At 53.5% G+C, this 20,918-nt stretch overlaps 1 protein-coding gene and 2 long non-coding RNA genes across 18 annotated transcripts in view; 1 reads left to right on the plus strand and 2 right to left on the minus strand.

Moving 5' to 3' along the window:
• The window catches only part of GRAMD1B (GRAM domain containing 1B), a 234,111-nt gene that overhangs the window by 180,904 nt on the left and 32,289 nt on the right, over nucleotides 1-20,918 (plus strand). For 13 of the 15 annotated variants that reach the window (XM_072822431.1, XM_072822436.1, XM_072822428.1 and 10 more), the window contains 2 exons: nucleotides 7,296-7,506; nucleotides 13,911-13,931. In XM_072822431.1, coding sequence (XP_072678532.1) covers nucleotides 7,296-7,506; nucleotides 13,911-13,931 — 232 coding nt within the window. Of the gene's footprint in view, nucleotides 1-1,463; nucleotides 1,630-7,295; nucleotides 7,507-8,314; nucleotides 11,472-13,910; nucleotides 13,932-20,918 lie in introns of those variants that run through there. The other 2 variants (XM_072822432.1, XM_072822444.1) reach the window with 2 other exon arrangements.
• LOC140631149 (uncharacterized) lies at nucleotides 2,594-13,953 on the minus strand. Its single transcript, XR_012028798.1, has 2 exons — nucleotides 6,212-13,953; nucleotides 2,594-2,947 (listed from the first exon to the last, which is right to left on the minus strand). It is a non-coding gene; the product is annotated as an uncharacterized lncRNA (long non-coding RNA).
• Nucleotides 13,968-19,259, minus strand: LOC140631148 (uncharacterized). 2 transcript variants are annotated; one of them, XR_012028797.1, is made up of 3 exons: nucleotides 19,135-19,259; nucleotides 16,551-16,700; nucleotides 13,968-16,074 (listed from the first exon to the last, which is right to left on the minus strand). It is a non-coding gene; the product is annotated as an uncharacterized lncRNA (long non-coding RNA). The 2 variants fall into 2 exon arrangements; XR_012028796.1 differs by having other exon boundaries at nucleotides 13,968-16,224.

Genomic DNA, 20,918 nt, shown 5'->3' on the forward strand with positions numbered 1-20,918 from the left:
GCAAGGATATTTATGCCACATTTTACGGAGAGGAACAAAAACCTCCTTAATAATAATGGTAGCTCTGTGATATTTATTGAGCACTTCTCATATATCAGGCACTGCACTAAATATTTTACTGACGTTATTTCATTTGACGTAACAGTCCTATGATAAAGGTATTGGTCTCTTTATTTGTCCAAGTAGACAAATGAGACCCAGAGGCCAGTGTCAAACAGCAAGCGGCAGAGCTGGGACTCAGACCTGAGCCTGCTGACGTGACTCCACAGACTGGCAGTTAATCCTGACATATGGCCCAAGCAGGCCCTCAGCAAAAAAAATATTTTGTTTGAAGCCAGCTTTCTAAATTTCTAATTAAATGCTCTATTAGTTTGGGGTGCCCTGGAATGGATCAAACAGTCAAAAAAAATTACTAGTACCTTGATGCTGCAACTATTTACAGCCAAACATTGGATCAGACAGGTCATTGTGGGGCTGGGCTTAGGGGGAAGATAAAGTGAGCATAAAATGTCCAGGTGTGGGGAGGGCGAGTGGGAATCTGATTGGGAATGAGCCAGGGCGGTGGAACTGGCTAGAGAAGTAGGAAAGGGGTGGCTGTAATCCCAGCAGGTGGAGGCTCAGGTGCAGAGTGACAGGCATGGATCTTGTCATCTCTGTGGCAGAAATGATTACGCTGAAGCCAAGCAAGTGAACTTGAATGAGGAACACCAGCTAACTCTTCAGTTCTGCTCAGGGTTCTGCAAAATGTATGGACGGCTGATCAGGGAGCTGGCTTGCTGACAAAGTTTACTTGTGCCTGCAGCACCACGCCGGGCATGAGGATGAGGAAAAGAGAGCACAGGATGAGAGCTCTCGTCTCAAGTGAGGGTGGGAAATGCTACAGAGAACCCAAAGAGCCTTTGTCCTCTTTCCATATATGTCCATTTCTCAAGGAGGACTTCACCCAGACCTAAACATAGGAAGTAGGATTCAAGCGCAGTATGACATATTGTGGTTAGACTTAAGGAAGCGTTACCGGTTAGCAAGGTAACCGAGAGAGGAGTGAAAGGTCTTTGTTGGAGGTCTTAAAAATAGGAGAGATGGGAAACTGAGTGAGTGACCTCTGGGCCCTCCTGCTGTGAGTGAGTTAAAAGTGACTGGTGGCGTTGGGGGTGGGGGTGTCCCAGCCGACCCCTTATTGGGGAGAGTTGCAGGTACAGCAATCTTACATATATCAGCTTGAGCGCATTATGCATCAGTAACACCTGGTTTCTTGTAATGCCCTGCATGTTCCATGATTTAGGCCTTCACGCCCTTGTTTATCCTGGCTTTTTGTTTGTTTTGTTTTGTCTGGGAACGTTCTCTTCCCTCCTACTACAATGCCCTTCACCTGGCTAACTCTGACACATTTAGATCCCAGCTCAAGCCTCAAGTGCCATATCCTCAAGGAAGCCTTTCTTGATTCCTCAAGTCTAAATTGACTCTGCCCCGTCTCACCACTCGTAGCTTATGTTAGAAGGAGAAGAGTGCGTGTCTGGCTCTTGCTGATTATAATGTCCCAGGGACCAGCATCCTTTCTTACTCGCCATCATGGACTTGAATGCCTAGCATGATGCCAGGTGCCCAGTGTTTACAGAGCAAAAGATCCAGGTATGAAGGCTTATCACTTTGGCTAGGCACTTAACATCCCTATTTCTTAGGTTTCTTCTATGTGAAGTGACAAGCTGGATGTATTCTAGATTCTGGAAGGGGGTCATCATCCAGTAGCTCCTCCAAGACCAGTCTTCCTTCCCTTTCTGTAGCAAACCTAAGGTCATCTTTAAGCTTTAAATTCCCAAGATTTTGAAATCTGATGTAACACTGTTGTTAATAATAGCGGCAGGATCGGATTAATGGCACACCTCAGAGTTTGCTCGAAAGACACAGTAGTAGTAGTAGTAGTGTAGGGTTATGAGATACATGGAGATTAGTTTTTTGCTCAGCAGGACATCCAAAATCTATAGTGTAACAAGGTACTTTTTATTTATTTTTATTTTTTTGAGAGAGAGCGTGCACACGTGTGAGTGGGCATGAGGAGGGGCGGAGAGAAGGGGAGAGAGAATCCCAAGCAGGCTCCATGCTCAGTGCAGAGCCTGACTCAGGGCTCCATCTCACGACCCTGAGGTCATGACCTGAGCTGAAACCAAGAGCTGGACACTTAACCAACTGAGCCACTCAGGCTCCCTGGATAATGAGATATCTTTTAAAAGAATATTAGATATGGAGCAAATCTGGTAGTGATTTTGCTGAGTTAGAACTACTGTTTCAATAGTTTCTTCTTATGTGGTGAAGGATCAGAGCATGGGGATTGGGTAGTGGTGGGAGGGTAGTTGGGTTTAGTCTTGAAGGATAAGTGCTTGCTTCGGCAGCACATATACTAAAATAGTACTGAAGGATAAATGTTGGGAGGGTGCGTGGAGGGGGAAATGGTATTTTCAGAATGAGAAACACTGAAAAATGTGGAAGGGAGAGAACATGGCACAGGGAACTGTAAGTAGTCTTGGGTGGCAGGGGGTCCACTGGGAGGAGTAGCCAAGGATGGAGCTTGGAGTAAGATCATCGAGGACTTCTATGCCATAGTTAGAGATCAAATTTTATTCTAAGGGGATAGAATACCACAGAGGGCTTTAACCAGGGGAGGGGATGGCCAAAATGGCAAAATCACTTTTTAGAAGGTTTGTTTTGACAGCAAAAATAGAGAATGGATTGAAAACTAGAGTCAGCAAGAAGCTGATTCTTTCTTTCCATCCACCCAGCCACCCCATCCATCCTTCTATCTGTTCACCCGGCAAACAAGTCCTACCAAATGCTGCTTCTAAGAACAGGCTGTGTCATCAGATAGACTTGCATTTCATATCCAGTCTTGCCACTTACTGTCTGTGTGACTCTGGGTGAATTACTGAATCTGTCTGTAATTCAGTTTTATCACCTGAAAAATAAGAAGAATAATATCCATGAATACTTCATAGATTGGCTGGGGAATTAAATAAGACAGTGCGTCATGAATACTCGACACCATGTGAGGAACTCATAAACATTCATAAACTTTTTTTTTTTTTTAAGATTTTATTTATCTGTTTGACAGAGAGATGGAGAAGTGAACACAAGCAGGGGGAGTGGCTGGCAGAGCCAGAAGGAGAAGCAGGCTCCCTGCAGAGCAAGGAGCCCCATGTGGGCTCCATCCTGGACCCCGGGATCATGACCTGAACTGAAGGCAGAGCTTAACCTCCTGAGCCATCCAGGCGCCCCAACATTCATAAATTTTTAGCTGTTTTTGTTAACAGGTTGAAGGCATAGATTTGGGAACTCACACGGTCCTGGGGACTTTGAAATCCACGAGGATTGTTATACTTTCTCTAGGATGATACTCAATTCGGCGGACATCTACGGAGCACATACTCAGATACAAGGCATCACGCTGGGCAGTGTGGGAGGTGCAGAGGTGGGCACCTCCAAGAGTGTGTCTACCAAGTAGAACATGTAAACGCTCTAGTCCTTTTGGTGGTGGAGATTTTGAAGAGCTTTTTGGAGAAGGTGGGGTCTGAGATGGATCTTAAAGGATGAACAGGACTCTAGTAGGTAGATCTGGGGTGGGAGGCCTGGTAGGGGGAAGACCCTTCACATATAAGTAGTGGTAGGTATAGAAGTCTGGAGGCAGGAGGAGAGTGTGTATTAAGAAAATCGGGAGGGCAGCCCGGGTGGCTCAGCGGTTTAGCGCCTCTTTCGGCCCAGGGCGTGATCCTGGAGACCTGGGATCAAGTCCCACATCGGCTTCCTGCATGGAGCCTGCTTCTCCCTCTGCCTGTGTCTCTGCCTCTCTCTCTCTCTCTCTCTCTCTTTCTCTCTCATGAATGAATAAAAATCTTAAAAAAAAATCAGGAGAAGATATGTGGGATGAAAATACACAAGAACTCTCAAAGATGGTATAAGGAGAGATAAAGTATTGGCAGACAGGTAAGTGTCAATTATTTTCCAACGACAACTTTGAATTCCATTCTGAGGATTCAGGACTTTAATGTGAATGCTAGTGGGGGGCAGAGAGATGGTATCAGGCTTGTATTTAGAAAGATTGACAGAGGTATGAATGAGTACAGGAGAGGAAATGGAGATTAGAGAGATCGCTTAGAAGACTTATTTTTGGAAGAGTCTCAGCAAGAGGCCCTGGGGGGAGCGGAAGGAAGGATGGGTCAGAGAGCTTTCAGCAAATAGAATTGATGGGGATCTAGTGCCTCCCTTTTTATGGAGTGAGATGCAGCCTGAGAGACTGGGAGTGGTAATGCCATGGAGAAGGGGCAGCAGGGGAAGGACGCTCAGCACGAGGGGATGGCAAGCGTGGTGTTCAGCCCAAGGAGCTTGTGAGGCGTGTGTTTGGAGGGAACGTCCATTTGGCAGCGGATTGTTGGGCTGAAGCGAGCAAGTGTGATTCATCAGAGCAGAAGCAGGTAGGGGAGGGAGTCTTCTGCTGCAAGGCCAAGTGGGAGTCCTCTGAAGCAGGAGACAGTTTGGACAATGAAAGGCTCACCGTTGGGGAAGGACCAAACTTCAGGCGGAGTTAGCAACAGAGAAGCCAGTGTCCAAGGCCGGGAGAGGAATAGAGGAAGGAGGTATGTGGCACCAGGGAGGAGAGGAGAGATCTTCGGGAACAGCACAGATGATCCGTAGCCTTAAAAGCACAGAGACTAAAGTGACAAATGACCATGTAAGTTTATTGACTGATGTTTTGACTGAGGTATGGAAAGCCAAAATGTAGGTACCCTTGGGTGCCTTAAGTCAGGTCAGCTGATAGGGGGCCACTGGTCGGTGAGGGAATGTCAAGGACATTTTGATCATTGAGTGTGAGACTCCCGTGGTGTTGAGTAGTTGGAGTGAGTTTCCTCCGGTTAGAGTCTTGGCCCACCCCTGCCTGAACTCCTCCTCAACAGCCTGTTATCAGGGGGGATTGGGAGTTTGGAAGATAAAGGGATCTCGATCTCTTCCATTCCTGCACCTGGATTCACCGTGTAGCAAGCTGTCCCTTGACATTTATTTAAGAGAAAGATCCTGAGCCAAGCTGTGGTCTCGTGCTAGGTGTCATCCATTCCCTGGTATGTCTGAGTAAACTGAGGTTAGGGGCAGAGTACCTGGCTGTTCTTCTAGCAGAGGAATCCAAGAAGACAGTTTAATCCTTGGAGCACTTGGCCATGGGTTGAAATTGGCCCGAGAGAGAGGCAGCTACCCCAGAAGGGTGAGCACCCGAGTCTGCGCCCCCCACCCCATTAGACCTTCTAGAGGCTTCCCCTGGAGCTGCGTCCCACCATCTTCTTGCCATCATTCTAAGGCTCTGCTTTTCCAACCCAAGAAAAGGAACATAATTCCCTCTCTCCAGGGTTTGCAGTAGTGAAAGAGTTTGGGGGGGGGGGTGGTCAGAGGATAAAGATGGTGGAGATGGAGTGCAAACTTGAAGAGCTTCTTTTTGCAAATCCCAAGTATTTTTAGTAAAGTGAGTTCTAAAACTGAAGTCTGTTTTTGGGTGAAGCAAAACACTGGACTTTACCCTATGTGTCTCCATATATCTTCTGGTCACATTTGTCTTCCTTTTCTCTGGCCTTCTATGTTTCACTTTCCTTTCAAAGTTAGAGCACTGCCCTTACCTCCGCCACTGCTGCCCCTCCTTCCCACACTCGCTGGTTTGGGCTCTGGCCTGCCTTCCTTCTCTGCGGAGGATCCCTGAGTGGAAGGGCCTGCTGAAAGGTGCATGGTTTTCATTGCAAATGGGTCCCCTGGGACATCTGAGGTCACAGCTGGATCTTCATGCAAATGACAGTGTTCCCCACCCTGCACAGCACTCGCTTAGGGAAGGCTGGGATGAAGGGGCCCTCACAGCCTCAGATCTGGGCTGTCCCCGAAGCCTGGCCCTGCTCTCTGACCGCTGAGTGGGTAAGAGGGACCCTCAACGTCTCACTGCGCCCTCCCCGCCCCCTTGACCTTTGAGTTTCTCGGCTTTTCAATCTCATCCTTGCCTTCCATCCCATTCCTCCCGTCTCTTTCCCATTTAACCACGTTCTTTTCTATGTCTTTTCTTCCTCCATCCTCTCAGAGCAAAGCAAACACTTGTTAGGACTTAACTGCGTTCAGTTTTCCTCCCCACTCCATCTTTTGTCATCTTTCTTGTTCCATCAGGAGCACAGCTAAATATCCAGCAGGAAATACTTACACAGCTTATAAGCCTTGGCGTAAGTGGCTTGGTACCGTGGGGTGTCTAGGATACCTGTTGGAAATGAAATTGCTTGCAGGGGACTCTGGAATGCAAGAACTTCTACTGTGTTCATCTTCGCCCTGGGCAGGGAAAGAGGGGAGCAGTGTGGCTTCCAGGGAAATACTCTGGGGTGTGTGAATTGCCAGTCAGAAGACCCAGGTTTTGTTTTAATCCCTCTGCAATCAGAGGACCCTTTAACTTCTCTTTGCCATGTGTAGGGCTTCATTTTAAAAATTAGGGTTGTGGCACTTGTCATTACTACCTCAGTGGAGGAGTGTTTTAAGAACCCAGTGAAATAATATGCATGTGACTGCTTTGAAAAGTAGGAAAAGTAGGATTAGGAACGTCTGGGGAGCTCAGTCAGTTGAGCTGCCTCCAGCTCAGATGGTGATCTCAGGGTCCTGGGATCGAGCCCTAGAGCCCCACACTGGGCTTCCTGCTCAGTGAGGGATGTGCTTCTCCCTCTCCCTCTGCCCCTCCCCTACTCGTACTTTCTCTCTCTCTCTCTCAAATAGATAAAAATCTTTTTTTAAAAAAAGAAAAAGAGGTAAGATTATACTTAACCATCTTTATGGGCACATCTCTGCAAAACAAGATGTTGAAACTGGATCTGCAGGGTTCGTAGGAGAGGAGCTCATGGCTATTAGATGATCTCTGGTGGGTCTTTGAGCTCTTAAATTCTGTTTTCCCTCGACAGTTCTTGGCATATAATAGGGGCTCTGACAGTATTTGGCTGGATGGACAGACAGATGGTTGGATGGATGGATGACCATCTAAATGTCTAAAGGCCCTACTTGCCCCTTCTGGGCCCATCTCCATTTCTCATTGGCACCCCCACCCCCGGCCAGCAGCAGTATTGCGGTGCTGTGAGTTCCTAGATGGGGCCCTGTCTCCCTGGTTCCTCCCCAGGCCCTAACCTAACCCTGGCTCCCTGAGCTGGCTCCCCAGGACCCGGACCGGGCTCTGGCCTTCAGTCACTGAGTGCCTGTCTTTCCTCCTCCTCCCTCCCCACCCCATTCCCTCTCTCCATCTGCCCCTGCAGCACTGCCAGTAACTCCAACCGCAGCACGCCGGCCTGCTCCCCGATCCTCCGGAAACGGTCTCGCTCGCCAACCCCGCAGAGCCCCGACGGAGACACCATGGTGGAGAAGGGCTCAGATCACTCCTCGGACAAGTCCCCGTCCACGCCGGAGCAGGGTGTGCAGCGCAGCTGCTCCTCGCAGTCCGGCCGGAGCGGCGGCAAGAACTCCAAGGTGAGTGGGACCCTGCCGGGGGATGCTCTGCAGGGAAGCCAGCGTTGGGGGGGCCTTCCTCGGGGGCCCTGGTGTCAGCCGGGCCGGGCGGGACAGGCAGGGGAGACCCTAGTCAAGTTTGGTCTTCTCGGCTGAGCCCTCAGAGTGCCCCCCTCCCCAGGGGGAACTCGTTCCATGATCCCGAATGACCTCTCTTTGGGCTGGGGAGCCCTCTGTAGGTTGGGGTTTGGAGAGAGGGTGCTTGGGGACCAGGAGGGGTCATCTGCTTAGCCCTGCCTCCTTTTTCAATTGTGGGGTAGAAAGGAACATTAATTATTTGGGACACTACAGAGCTGGGAAAAGAGTCCTCTAGAAGAGTGGGGTCTTTAACCTCCACGCTGGCTATCACTCTGCCTCACCTTTGGTAATAATGCCACTCGGTACTCATTCGTCCGGGAGGACAGTGACCGGGCCCCTGCATCCCTCCCCGTGGTGTCAGGGGCTGCTGCCTGAGAACCTGGGCCTTTGCCTAAGGATAGACATACCCTAAGCCCCAAGTGGCGGGGTGGGGTCTGGGCTACTGATGGGTCCCCAGAGATTTTTCTCAGCCTCCTCCTCAGTCCTTTGGGAAGCAGGAGATGTCTTTGCCTAAGATGCTCCTTCAAAAAAGCTTCTCTTTGCTGCTTGGACTCAGAGGCCCTGGGGAGAGGGAGGGGGGTCCCTGGGAGACTCAGGAGCTGGCTTCCCACCTGATTTGTCTTTTGATCTCTTGTTCTTCCTCTTCTTCCCCACCGTCTCCCAAATACCTCCTTTGTATGCATGGTCTTAGTCTCACAAGCGCCTGTCAAAAGTAAGCCATCTTTTCTCTCTGTCTTTGGTCTCCCCTCCGGTGTCCAATTGTCTGTAGTGCTCTGCACCCCTCCCTCTGCCCCCACCCACTCTGGCCCCTGTCTTGCTTGGTCCCTTCCCCAGAAGGGCCGGCCCCACTGCCCCCTGGCAGGCTGGCTTGAAGTTACTGAGGGACCGTCCCGTTGCACCTGTTGCACCCAGAGTCGGAGAACAGACCCGTCCGCCCCCTCCCCTGTCTCTGCCTGCTACCCAAACACTGCCTCGGGCTGGGCACCTGTTCCCTCCTTACATGGAGCCATCTAGAAGCAGAGTCCTCCCAGGGCTTAGTTTCACCGCCTCGGGGAAGGGAGGCCCCAACTAGCTGGGCTCCGGGCCCTGATACCCCCTTGTACCTGCTTTAGTGGCGGAGTCCCGATTCCCCGGACGAGGTGACTGGAGGTCTCAGGTTTCCCTCGGGGACCTCCCCGGCGCAGCAGAGTGACCCCGGAAGCCCTACCTGGCACCCTCCTTCCGTTTGCCTGCCCACTGACGGCCGCGCAGCCCCAGCACCCCTTACCGCTTCCACCCACTGCCCAGCGCTGGGCTTGTGGTGTCCTTAGGATCCCGAGTGGCCATCAGAGCAGAACTATTCTCCCAGAAGGACACGGTGCTAGATCTGGAGGTCGGTGGACGTTGACAGTCCCCGCAGAAGCGCCACCAGGTCAGAAGGCAGAGCCAGCATCTGCCCGGCCCCCCCAGGATTTCAGAGGTCCGAGCAGAACTTGGAAGGGAGTACAGCGTGAGCAATAAATAGGTATTTTAGAACGGCAGGCTCAGGAAATAATCCCCACGAAGAAAGGAGGTGGGATGTCGCCCGGAGAAGAAACAGCAGAGGAATGACTTAATAATAGTCTTGAGCCTCTCGAAGTGTTTTGGGGAGGAGGAAGGCGAACAGCTGTTGTCTTTCCTGAGGGAAGAACAAGAGACTCCAGGGCTCATCCTAGAGTCTGTGACCCTCAGGCTAAAAGCTGGTGGGGGAAGAGGAGCTCCGCCTGGAGTGCTCGAGGAGGGGGACTCCCTGGGGTCAGCAGCCCACCCCGGCCCCTCACGCCCCTGGCTGCGGAGAGGACTCACGTTGCCAGGCTCAGGCATTGGGTTGTGCCATTTCTCTGGTTCGCCCACGGACTTTGCACACTTTCCACCCTCAGGTGAAGCTGCAAGCTTCCTATCCTCTTACCCGATACCTAGCAGGGCACCCAGTGGGCCCCACAGAACTTACTGATGGCCACCAGTCACCACCCCCGGGGTGCCTCTTTTTAATCAGGTGCTGGGTGGAGGTGAGCACTCAGTCCTGAGAATTTTTAAAAATCTGCTAAAACGGTAGGTCTTCTTTGGGAAACAAGCATACAGACCAGGTTCCCGCCACCCCCTCATCCCCAGGCAGCCTCCAGTCTAGGAAGGGAGAGAAGACCCGTGTGAGATTGTCCAGAAGCCACACTGACCTGTAGCAGCGCACGTGTAACTGCGGATATTACACGTCAGAGGCCGGAGGACTCCTTTCTGGGTCGGGGTGGCAGGGGCACGTGTCCGAGCCACTGAGCCAGGCTGGAGCCCTGAGAGGCAGAATGAGGTGTACTGTAGGGACCAAGAACTGAGCGTGAATTCCAAACTAGTCTTTGCCCCCCGCCCCTTTCATAAGGAGCTAAAGGGGAGGTGCCTGGGGACAGGAGCTCTGGGTTGTTTGGGGGGTTTCCCCCTTTTGAAAAGAATTTTTTAAAGATTTTTATTTATTCATTCATGAGAGACACAGAGAGGCAGGCTCCATGCAGGGAGCCCGATGTGGGACTCGATCCCAGGACTCCAGGATCATGCCCTGGGCGGAAGGCAGGTGCTCAACCGCTGAGCCACCTAAGCATCCCTTTTTTCCCCTTTAAAGAGCTCAGGGGAGGCAGACACATAGCCTTGGAGTTTCCTAGTTTGGATAGCTGCCCCCCACACACACACCCCATTCCCTCGCCCATCAGGACTCTTGCCCCTGACACCACCATCCTCTAAATGCCACTGAAAAAAGGACTGGACTGACTTGTGGGCAAAGGGACGCCCTACCAGCCCAGGGGGAGGCGATGACGCAGCTGAGGTCCGTCTGGGAAATGCGTGCAGGGAGACACACAGGCTTCAGAAAAGAAATGTGAGGACCAGTATGGGAATTAAGTCGTACGCAGGTCAGGGCCTGGAGCAGAAAGTGAGGGGGAGATGCCCTGTCCCTCCGCTGGACCAAACGTACCCATCCGTGGCAAGGGATCTGGTGGCCAGAGCTGCAGTGGCCTCCTCGCCAGGCCACCTCCCTCCTGTCCACACCGCACCGAGGAGGGGAGCTCCTGTGATTTCCAAGCAAGCTGGAGAGGGCTTCCACTTCTCCCTGGAGGGGGGTGGCTTGCAGTGGGTCAGCCTTCCCTTCCCAGGGCCTCCCTTTCCTCCTGCTAATCTGCAGGGGTGGGGCGAGGCGGTCAGTAGGGCCCCTCTCCAGAGAATCCGTAACTCGACCACTGAGGCAGACCTTTCCTGGGTGCAGCCCTGCCCGGAGCAGTGAGCTAGAAGATGCCAGGGCCTCTCTCCTCCTCCCTGGACCCCTGCAGTCTGTGCCACCGCCCAGCTTCCACCCTGTAGTGCCGGCGGGAGGCCGCGAGGGGGAGCCAGCGGCCTTTACTGCTGGGGAGCCCTGCTCCAGGCCAGCCAGGCCGGCCCCCCCTGGGTGTGCTGTGTCACCCCCGCCCTATGGCTTTGCTGCTCCTTTCCCCTTGACGCTTACCATGTCTTTCAATCCTAATTTCTATGATTTTCTTTCCAGTATGACAGACTTAACCTGATCAAAGTAAGAAGTCTCTCTTATTTCCTCCAAGTAGAGCTCCTCTCTTCTCCTCCTCGGGTCCCCTAGGCCCCCCCACCGTCTTCCCGACTCCAGGAGCCTCTGCACTGGGGAGATGTTTTTAGGGAACGTGGGGTCTGTCTCCAGGGGCCTTGCATTCCTTTAGTGCTTGTACTTGAGATCCCTTCTAGAATAGAAGGCAATAGAAATGTGCTCCGCTCAGCTCCCCGTCCTTAGCAGCTGTCTTGGAGTATTCTTTCCTGACTCCCCCTGCCCCAGCCATTTAGCCAAATCCATTCATAACCTGTCCGAGAGCCTTTACCACCCCCACCCCCCCACCTCCTTACTCTGTTTTTCCCATGCTTCTGGCCCTCTTGGCCAAGGAGGGGCGTTCTCGTGAACCCGCAGGGGCAGACAGCCCAAGTCATGCCACTGGACACCTTTGTTCTCGCTGCCCGGGGTCTGTAGGCCCCTCTGGCTTCCCTGCCCGCCCCCTGAGCTCGGGGCTCAGCCCTGGAAGAGCAAAGCCACTGGGATGAAATTTGCCTCCAGGAGGCTGGTCAGAGTTCAAGCTCTCATGCCCACCATGGGTATTCCCAGGAGCTACTGTGGATTGAGGAGGGGGGTGCCTTTCCCCCAGGGGTACCCTCGGTGGTGGCAGATAAGAAGCTGCCTGGAGACGGCTGGTGAGGGTAGAGGCTCCCGCTGAGGGAGAAGTCGGGAAGTCTTTGCTCTTGATGGTTCAGTACTTGGGAACACAAATCCCCCCTCTACCCCCACCTTTATGAAAAAGCAAATATTGCACACAGAGGCATCACGCAGAGATGCACGCAGGTTCCCCTGGTGGAGGCTCTTTGTCACTCTGAAGCCCTTTGTTCTGAACAGATGGAGGAGGGACACCTCCTTGTGGCAGTACAGGGAGAAAGAAAATCTACCTTTCCTGTTTACCTTAGGCAGGGGCGTGTAGGAGTAATCATAAAGGATCTGGGGTCCCCCACACCCAGCCCAGGTTATTTCCTGTCGCCCCCTGTCCTCCTAGGGTCCTGCGTGAGGGCCAGGACAATGGGGTAAGGAACTAGAGGGCAGGTGACAGTTTTCTCAGCTGGGAAGCAGGTGTCTGAAAGGCCTGGCTTGGATTTGATGAGATGCCGGGAACTGTGGGGCCGTTGAGGCTGGTAGCACCTAGAGGGTGCCTCTCCGGTGTCGGGAGACGTGATGCAGTGAATGTCTACGCAGACCCATGCCCTGGGATCTGAGGGACAGGCCCAGGGGTGAAGACCTGCCGAGGCACAGATCAGGTCAGACGCAGCCGCTGCCCCAGCCACTCTCCTCCAGATCCGGGGAGCCTCAGCCACATGTTGGCAGGCTGATTTCCAGATCCAGGTCCAGGATTCCCATGTGACGGTAGCTCCCCCAACAGTGACATCGTTGGTTTTAAGTATTCATAGTTGGCTTCTCTTACCTGCCAAGACTTCTGGATTAGAGGACAAAGTCAGGCTGTGGTTTGTATAGGGGGCTTCCAGATGGGCCATTGCGACAGCCTTTCTTGGGAAATGACTATGGAGAGCATCTAGAGAGTTCTGGTGGAATGGGAGAGCTGGCTCCTGTCCCCGCCCGTCCTCCTTCCCCCCACCAGGCCTGCCCTTTCCTTCCCTTATGGGTCAGGGTCTGTTAGACCCTGTGTCTGGGGTGTGAAGGTTGCCAGTGGCACCCAGAATCCACCTCTCTGTGTATAGGCACAGTTTCCCCTCCGTAGTGATTCTTTGCTGCGGTGATACCCTTGGCAAGCTTTTTATAACCGGAAATGCCTCCCATCCCCAATCTAAAATTGTTGGATCAGCACCTTAAGAGATGAGACCCAGGCAAGCGTGTGCGTGTGCGTGCGTGCTCCTATCTGCCTGTCTCTCTCTCTTTCAAGTGGGGTGTGCATAAAGGACACCCGGCCATAGATTGGAGGTAGACAAAGCACAGTTCCAGCCGTCCTTCTCAGTTGCCATGAAAACGAGTCCCCTTTGCCCAGGGCCCGGGATGGAGAACACCTGAATTTGGAGCTGGCACGAGTCTGGACTTTGTTGCTGAGTTACAGCACCGCGAAGCGAGGAGGCACCGTTGGCAATTAATTCTGTGCTTCGGCCTTCCTCCTGGGGCACAACCCCCAGGACTCTCCTGCCTTGTCACCTCGACGGTCAGCCAGTTGTTGAACAAAGGAGAACCTCTGTCCTCTGCTCCCTGAGAATGTAGTTGGAGGAGGTTTCCGGGCGGCCCCTATTCCTCCTGCACCCGAAGGGTCCCCTCTTGCCTTCTACAGAGGGGTTGACTTGGAGCGGAAGGCTGGGTTGGTCTCGATCTGCACTTTGCTTCTGGTCAGGGCCCCTTGGGGGACCGGGTCTTGGATGCCTGCAGCGCATCCCTTACCCCCATCAGAGAACCTCATGATGGGGCTCCGACTCCCCTCCAGCTGAGCTCTGGCTGGTGCTGCCGCTGCCTGCCGCCCCGACCTTGGTGAGGCTTCCAGCATGGACTGCTCCCCGGGCCTCCTTTCTGGAGCTGTCTTGAGAAAGGAGGACCCCTCTCAAGCAGCCACATGGGAAGCATTCAGCTGCATTTGGATTCCTCCTCCCTGCCCTCCCTCTGCTGTCTGTGTATCCTTCCCTCGAGCCAGGCACACCCTGGCCAGTCCCGCCATCTCTTCCCTGACTAATTGTACCTTTCTCTCATTTTGTCCTTTCAGAAAAGCCAGAGTTGGTATAACGTAAGTATCCCCGTTTCTCTTCTTGTCGGGTGCATGGGCAGCGGGTGGGGGATGGAAGTGGGTGGGGTAGGGGGTGGAGAGAGGTCTGGGGTGCGGTGTGGCTGCCCCGTGGGCCTGAGCAAGTTGCCGGGCCCCTGAGTGGCCTCCTTCCTCCAAAACCTGACCCACTGGTTATCCTGTGCAGCAGGATTCAGGGGGACCAAGGAGGGACGGCCCCCATTCTCCTCCCCTAGACTCCTGGACAGGGTTCCTCCAGCCTCAATGGAGGGGACCCGCTGGGGGAGGCGTCCAAAAAGCAGGGAGAGTTCTGGGACCGGGACGGCCCTGGGCCTGAACTTAGGACCAAACTTTTCTTCCCTTAACAGAGACATTTTAGGGGAAATGCAGCCAGAAGACTTTTCCCCGTTAGTATAGGGGTTGTTCCACATAGTGGAATTTGTCTTCTGCTCCAAGGCAGGAATTTGTCTTCTGCTCCACCGCCCCAGGGGCGCGTTCCTTCTAGAAGGCATCTGCTGTTCATGGGTCCATAGTGAAGGGGTAGCCCGGGATCATCCGTGGTGGTGGCTCAGCCAGCTGCTCTGCACCCAGGAGCTGTACTATGGCGTATGCAGCCCCGTCTGGGACCTCAACCCCCGTCTCACAGACTGGGCTGCAGTATTTTGAACTTTTCCCCTGGAGAGCAGCTGACTGAAGTGTCGGCCAGCCCCCGCCACTTGTACTCTGCCCTCTGGGACTGCACAGCGGAGGGCCTGGCCTCGGGGCCTCCTCTTTGCTGCTCCAAGCCTGCTGTTGCCCACACTGGCGTCTGCGTGACCATGCAGGTACCACCTCTGCACCTCCCCTAGGGCCAGGCTGTCCTTCGGCAGGTCCCATGGGCATGTGGAGCGTGTGGGAAAAGGCTCTGGGTGATGGAGCTGTGGACACCTGGGGGAGGGGGCGCTGGGGTCAGTGTAGGGACTGGAGTCAGAGTTCCTGGTGTCTGTGTGCGGGGTGAGGTAGGGCCTCCGTGATGCCCCAGAGCAAGCACACGTCAGCCAGCCCCGTGGCTCCGACCTCTTGCTGCGCGTTGGGCCTGCCTGGCCCTGGGCAGCTCTGCCCACCTGGCCTGGTGCACACGAGGCAGAGGTTGCAGGGCCGAGGTGGCCTGAGTCGAGGAGAAGCCACGAGACACCCCCTCATTCCCCAGGCCTCCCCCTGGGGCCCACTGTGGTCTTCAACCCACATGCTGCTTGGAGCTCACATCCTGGAGACAATCGAAGCCGCTTCTGCGAGGGAGGAGTGGGGGCCCCGCTTTCCTGGGAGCTGCGTGGGACCTCCGGCATCCCTTACCCCACCAAACCTACCCCCCCTGAGCGAGATTGCAAAATTAGTGCCCCCCAGGGAACAGGAGACAAGTGGCTGGGGACATGTTAGGCTAATGAAACGTCCAAATTTGGACATGCGAGTCCCCAAGCCTGTGGCTGGTCCCCAGCCTCCTCGTCCCTCCTCTTCCTCTTGATCCCTTTCAGTCAGGCTCTTCTGTTCCATCTCACTCTTCCTTTCCTTGACTCTCCCTACCCTTTCTCTCTGGCTCCTCCTCCTCGCCCTTCTCTGATTTCCCTTCTCTGGCTGGCCATCCCTCCCTCTCTGCGGCCCTGTACCATCCTCTCCTGGGCCTTCCTGGGAGACACTCAGGGATGCCCAGTGTCTCCTCCAGCCTCTTTCTTACCCCTCACCCCAAATGAATTACAGAAACGTGACGGCCTGCCCCCTCGGCACAGATCATCACGCACAGAGGCCAAGTGCACAAGGGACTCTGTTGAGCAGCGTTTCGCGCTCCCTCTGGCCACCCTGTGACTGGGACTAGGATGCGTGCTCTCACTCTGGGGCGTCTTGCAGGCCCCAGGGGGCCCATCCAGAAATGTCTTCCCCCGTGGCTCCCTTTTGGTGGCTGTTTCCACGTTGCCGGGCAGGTGTGGCGCCTTGTCTGCCTTCCGTGGGCCCGGGGCCTGCTCGGGGCAGGGACAGCTCGCAGCATGGAAGATGTGCAGGAGGGACAGGGAAGTGGTGCCGAGAGGTGACGGGACCTCCAGCCGGCCTGAGCTGCTGATGCCAGGAGCTGTGTCTTAGTTCCTCTTTCCACTTTGTCTTCATGTGTTTTCACCTCGGGAGGGAAATAAGCCGCTGGTGTCACAGGTGGAGCCCGAGAAAGGCTGGCTTGGGTAAGCCCGGGCCGCTCCTCCCGCGTCAACCCTGCTCTCCTCCTGACGCCGAGCCCGACGCCCTGGCTCCGAGCTTGCCCGCTTCTGGGTGTCTGGAGGAAGCAGGATGCCGTCTGTCCCACGCAGCGTGCGCCACCCGCATCTCGGCCCACTCATGGTGCCAGCTGGCTTATCTGTGGAGCGAGCCTGAGCGTGGCCGTTCCCCTAGGCACCGTTGCCTTGGCTCAATCAGGAAGCTGCCACCCGGGGGTTTCCCCGGAGCCACCAGAATCGATGCACATCCTGCTGCGTGGCATATCTGTGACTGTGCTCTTGCGGGCAGAGGCCCCACCAGGAGCCTTCAGGTCAGCTCCCTGCCCCCCTGCTCCCCAGCACTGCCCTCCAGTAGTACATTCATGGTTTTCCAGAAGGCACTCACCTTGCCCATGCATTGCCCCGTCTCCCCTTCTCAGCTCTGCTGACAACCCTCTTTGTAATCGGTCTCCTGACCCTCTGGTGGTGCTCCAGCTGTGCTGCTGCCTGAGGTGCCATCGTCGTGTGGATAGGCCAGGGCTTCGTCATCCCAACTCTAGGGGGACAGTCACACATGCCCTGGTCAGGTTGGAGCCTGGGGGGTCATCGCGGCGCTGCTGACCGTGGAGAGAACATCTCAGGTTGTTGGGGTAGCTTGGATCTGAAGGAGGGAAAGCCCCCCTGGTACCTCCTGCTTACTCCCCAGCTCCCTCCTTTACCTGTCTGTCTTCTACATTTTACTTTTTTTTTTTCCTCTCGTACTTGCATTTATTTTTCTTGCCGGAATAACACAAAACATAGTGATAGTGAATAGACTTCTGTGATTTCCTGGGGCAAGATACCACTGTTCTGCTTTTAAATATAGCATTTGTGATATATATTCATGTACTTATTTAAAACTTTTTTACTTCAATTTAATTAATATAGACTGTGTTACTAGTTTTAGAGATAGAATACACTGATTCATCAGTCTCATATAACACCCAGAGCTCATGCCATCACATGCCCTCCTAAACGCCTGTCTTCCAGTGACCCCATCCCGCCCCCGCCAGCAACCCTCTGTTTCCTAGAGTTAAGAGTCTCTTATGGTTTGCCTCCCTCTCTGTTTTCCTCTTGCTGTATTTTTCCTTCCCTTCTCCTCTGTTCATCAGTTTTGTTTCTTAAATTTCATACATGAGTGAAATCATGATATTTGTCTTTCTGACTTATTTTGCTTAGCATAATACCCTCTAGTTCCATCCAAATCGTTGTCAATGGCAAGATTTTATTCTTTGTGGTGGCTGAGTAATATGCCTGTGTGTGTCTGTGTGTGTGTGTATCACATCTTCTTTACCTTTCCATCAATCGGTAGGCATTTGGGTTCTTTCCACAGTTAGTTATAGTAAACCTTGCTGCTATAAACATTGGGGGGCAGGTGCCCCTTCGGACGACTATGGTTATGTCCTGTAGATAAATACCCAGTAGTGCAAATGCTGGGCCATAGGGTAGCTCTATTTGTAACCCTTTGAGGAGCCTCCACACTGTTTTCCAGAGAGGCCGCGCCACTTTGCATTCCCACCAGTGGTGCAAGAGGGTTCCCCTTTCTTTGCATCTTTGCCAACATGTTTCCTGACTTGTTAATTTTAGCCATTCTGACCAGTGTGGTGTGGTATGTCATTATTGCACATTTTACTTTTACCTGTCTAGCCAGGTGTCAGGAGGAACTCATCACCGTGATGGCAAACCACTTTGGCCTAAAGAATGGGGAGCCCATGGAGGGAAGTGGCTAGACGCCAGGGACGTGGAAGGGCTGAGGCATGAGAGCTACTGGTCTCTAGCAGGGATATGACATGCAGACCAAGCATGAGGTGTGAAGGCAGTACAATCTACAATTGCCTTAAAGCCTTCCCAGGCCTGATTATATCTATACCCCCATATCCTTGACCTCCCCACCCCCACCCCACTTGGCTATCCCAGCTTCATTCATCAGGGCCCCCAGCTTGGGAGACACGGCCTCAGTAGCCATGAAATGGGATAAGCAGGAACAGGGTTTTAAATTCAGCGGGGAGCCAAGGGCAAAGATAGGGATGGGAAGGGTATAGCCTGTCCCCCAGAGATGGCCCCTTTGGGGTGTAGTAGGCTTGCATCTTGGATGGAGCAGGAACAAATCTCCACCTCGGTGCCTCATCTGGACACAGGTAACTGTCCTCATTTGCTTTACCTCTTGCCTGGGGGGAGGGGGGCTCTTTCATCACGGCAACCCAGGGAAGCAGCTTGTTGGAGATCAGAGGTCCAGAGCCTAGGCCCTGGCAGCTGGGAGAGACTTAGCACCCAAGCTGCTTGATGCCCTGGGATGGGGATGCTGGCTTTTTGGTGGAAGGAAAGGATAGGTGCCAATCCTGTGGCATGACTGAGTGGGTCTGGCAGGCATAAGATGGAGAGCAAGAGAACAAAGCTTTGTGGGCATGAAATTGGGAATTACGGGGCAGTACAGAAAGTGGAAGGGTTTTTTGTTTTTGTTTTTGTTTTTTAAATATATTTATTCATGAGAGACACAGAAGCAGAGACATAGGCAGAGGGAGAAGCAGGGTCCGTGTGGGGAGCCCAATGTGGGACTCGATCCCAGAACCCTGGGATCTGAGCCGAAGGCAGATGCTCAGCCACTGGGCCACCCAGGCGTCCCCAGAAAGTGGAAGTTCTGAGCGAGGAGATGCCACCTACAGCCTCGGCAGCCTGTTCTTTCCAGGAAGGCTCTGCCCGTCTTCCCACTGTTTTCTTATCCTTTGTCTTGGAAGAGTCTTCCTGACTTGTGTTCCCCGACCCCCTTCCTGCACCTTCTCCAGAATGGTTCCATCTCTCCTGATGAGACCCCCTCTCAATCCTACTCCCTCCCCTCTGCCTTTCTGCCTGGCGCCACTTTCCCATGTGCATCCCTCTCCTTTCTTTGCTCATTGCCTCTCCCTGCCCCCATCCCTACCACCCCTGGTCTCCTACATCTGGCTCCTCCCTACCTGGAGTTGGTTGGAGGGGCAGGATTTCCTTTGAGGGTCTTAATTGATTTCTTCCAATTGATTTCTTCCATTGATCCATTACTGCACCAAAAATCCATCTGTTTTTCTCCTGGGCTCCTCCACCCGCCCCTCCCAGTGCTGTGCCCAGGGAGGGGGTACCACTTGGTCCCAGCTCCCACTGTTTGCCGTGGAGTTAATGTTTAGCTCGGGTCAATTCCCTCTCCTCGGGCTGGAAGCTGCCTGCCCTGCCCAGCCCAGCCCAGCCCATTCCATAGTGGGGGCTGTAGGAGACAAAGGCTGAGTACCGAGACTGTCTCCCAGGGGTTATCTCTTTGGGTGTATCCTGCCCCTGCCTCACCCGACTGCAGCCGTCATCCCCTTGTTTGGCGCATAGCAATATGTAAATGTTTCTGGGGAATTACTGTGATGATTCAGCTTTTGTGGGTCTATATGCTGTCTAGACCTTAGGGTCCGATGTGGCCCAGGAGAGGCATTCTGGCCACCCTGGAAAATGGGACTGCTGGGTTTCCCTACCACAGTGCAAAGAATAAGGCTGCCACACGCAGGGCAAAGAGAAGCTTGGATGTGTGGTTTGCAGAGTGTTGGCAGGGATTGGGCACCAGGAAGCTGTGCATGTAGAGTTGGGGATCTGGGTGGCTGTGCACACATAGATGTGGTGTAAATAGGAATAGTTTTAGAGGTATACAAGGAATGTGTTCATTTGGTGCACAGTTTTTGAGCAGCAGATCATGCTCTGCTGTAGAAGTTAGAGCTGTTCGAGGCACAGGTCTCTCCTGGGGAAGATGATAGTCTGATGGAGGTACCACCCTGCATGTGTGATGATGGAGGCCGTCGGCTGCATCCATTGTGCCAGACATTGAGAGTGATGGGAGTTTGGGGAAGGATTCAGACTTTCTCTACTTTCTCTAACACCATTTAACCAGGACTCTGTGTTTCTTGCAGTCAGAATCTTTGGTTTAGGAATCAAGAATCCCCATTTTTAAATATTTATCTTTTAGAAAGGGAGGGGGGAGCAGAGGGAGAGGGAAAAGGAGAAAACCTCAAGCAGACTCCCCACTGAGTGCAGAGCCCTACTATATGGGGCTCCATCTCACGACTCTGAGATGATGACCTGAGCCAAAACCAAGAGTTGAATTGCTTCATGACTGAGCCACCCAGGTGCTCCAAGAATCTCCATTTTTAATGCATTCATTAGATCCTTTTAAAGTATGCTCATATTTGAGTGCTGCTGGCTCCAACCTCAGGCACCATTCATCATGACACACAGATTTGGGACCCTCGCAGCATGGTGGGCATAGCTGTGGAGGGCGAGGCAGGTGCTCCATTTGTTTCAAAGGTCTGACTTCTCCTGGGAACCCATGTCTTCCCAGTCCCAATGCTGTCTCCTCGCTGCCTCAGCTTCTCTGTCTGGAGCCCTTCCTGGCTCCACTGGCCTGGCTCCTGTTCCTCAGCTTTCCTATATTCCTTTGGACCCCAGGGCCAAACTCTCTGCTTTTAGCATTGCTGCTTGGCCCTCAAGGTCCGAGGAGCTGCCTGGGAATCCTCTTGGCCTGGATCCCCCTGCTGCTAGTGCTGGAGGCCGGGCTGGGTCCCCAGAGCCGGTGACCTCACCTTCCCCAGGCGATCTGCCCAGCCTCTCCCCACCAGCACATCTGCAACAAGGGGAGTCAGACTTCCAAAATCTCCTGCTGGTGCTGCACACAGGGAAGAGTGTGCTCCAGAAGTCCCCTGGCTGTTAGTCTCCGATTTCAGATTTCATCATA

Source organism: Canis lupus, chromosome 3 (assembly GCF_048164855.1).
Source record: "Canis lupus baileyi chromosome 3, mCanLup2.hap1, whole genome shotgun sequence".
NCBI lineage: Eukaryota > Metazoa > Chordata > Mammalia > Carnivora > Canidae > Canis > Canis lupus.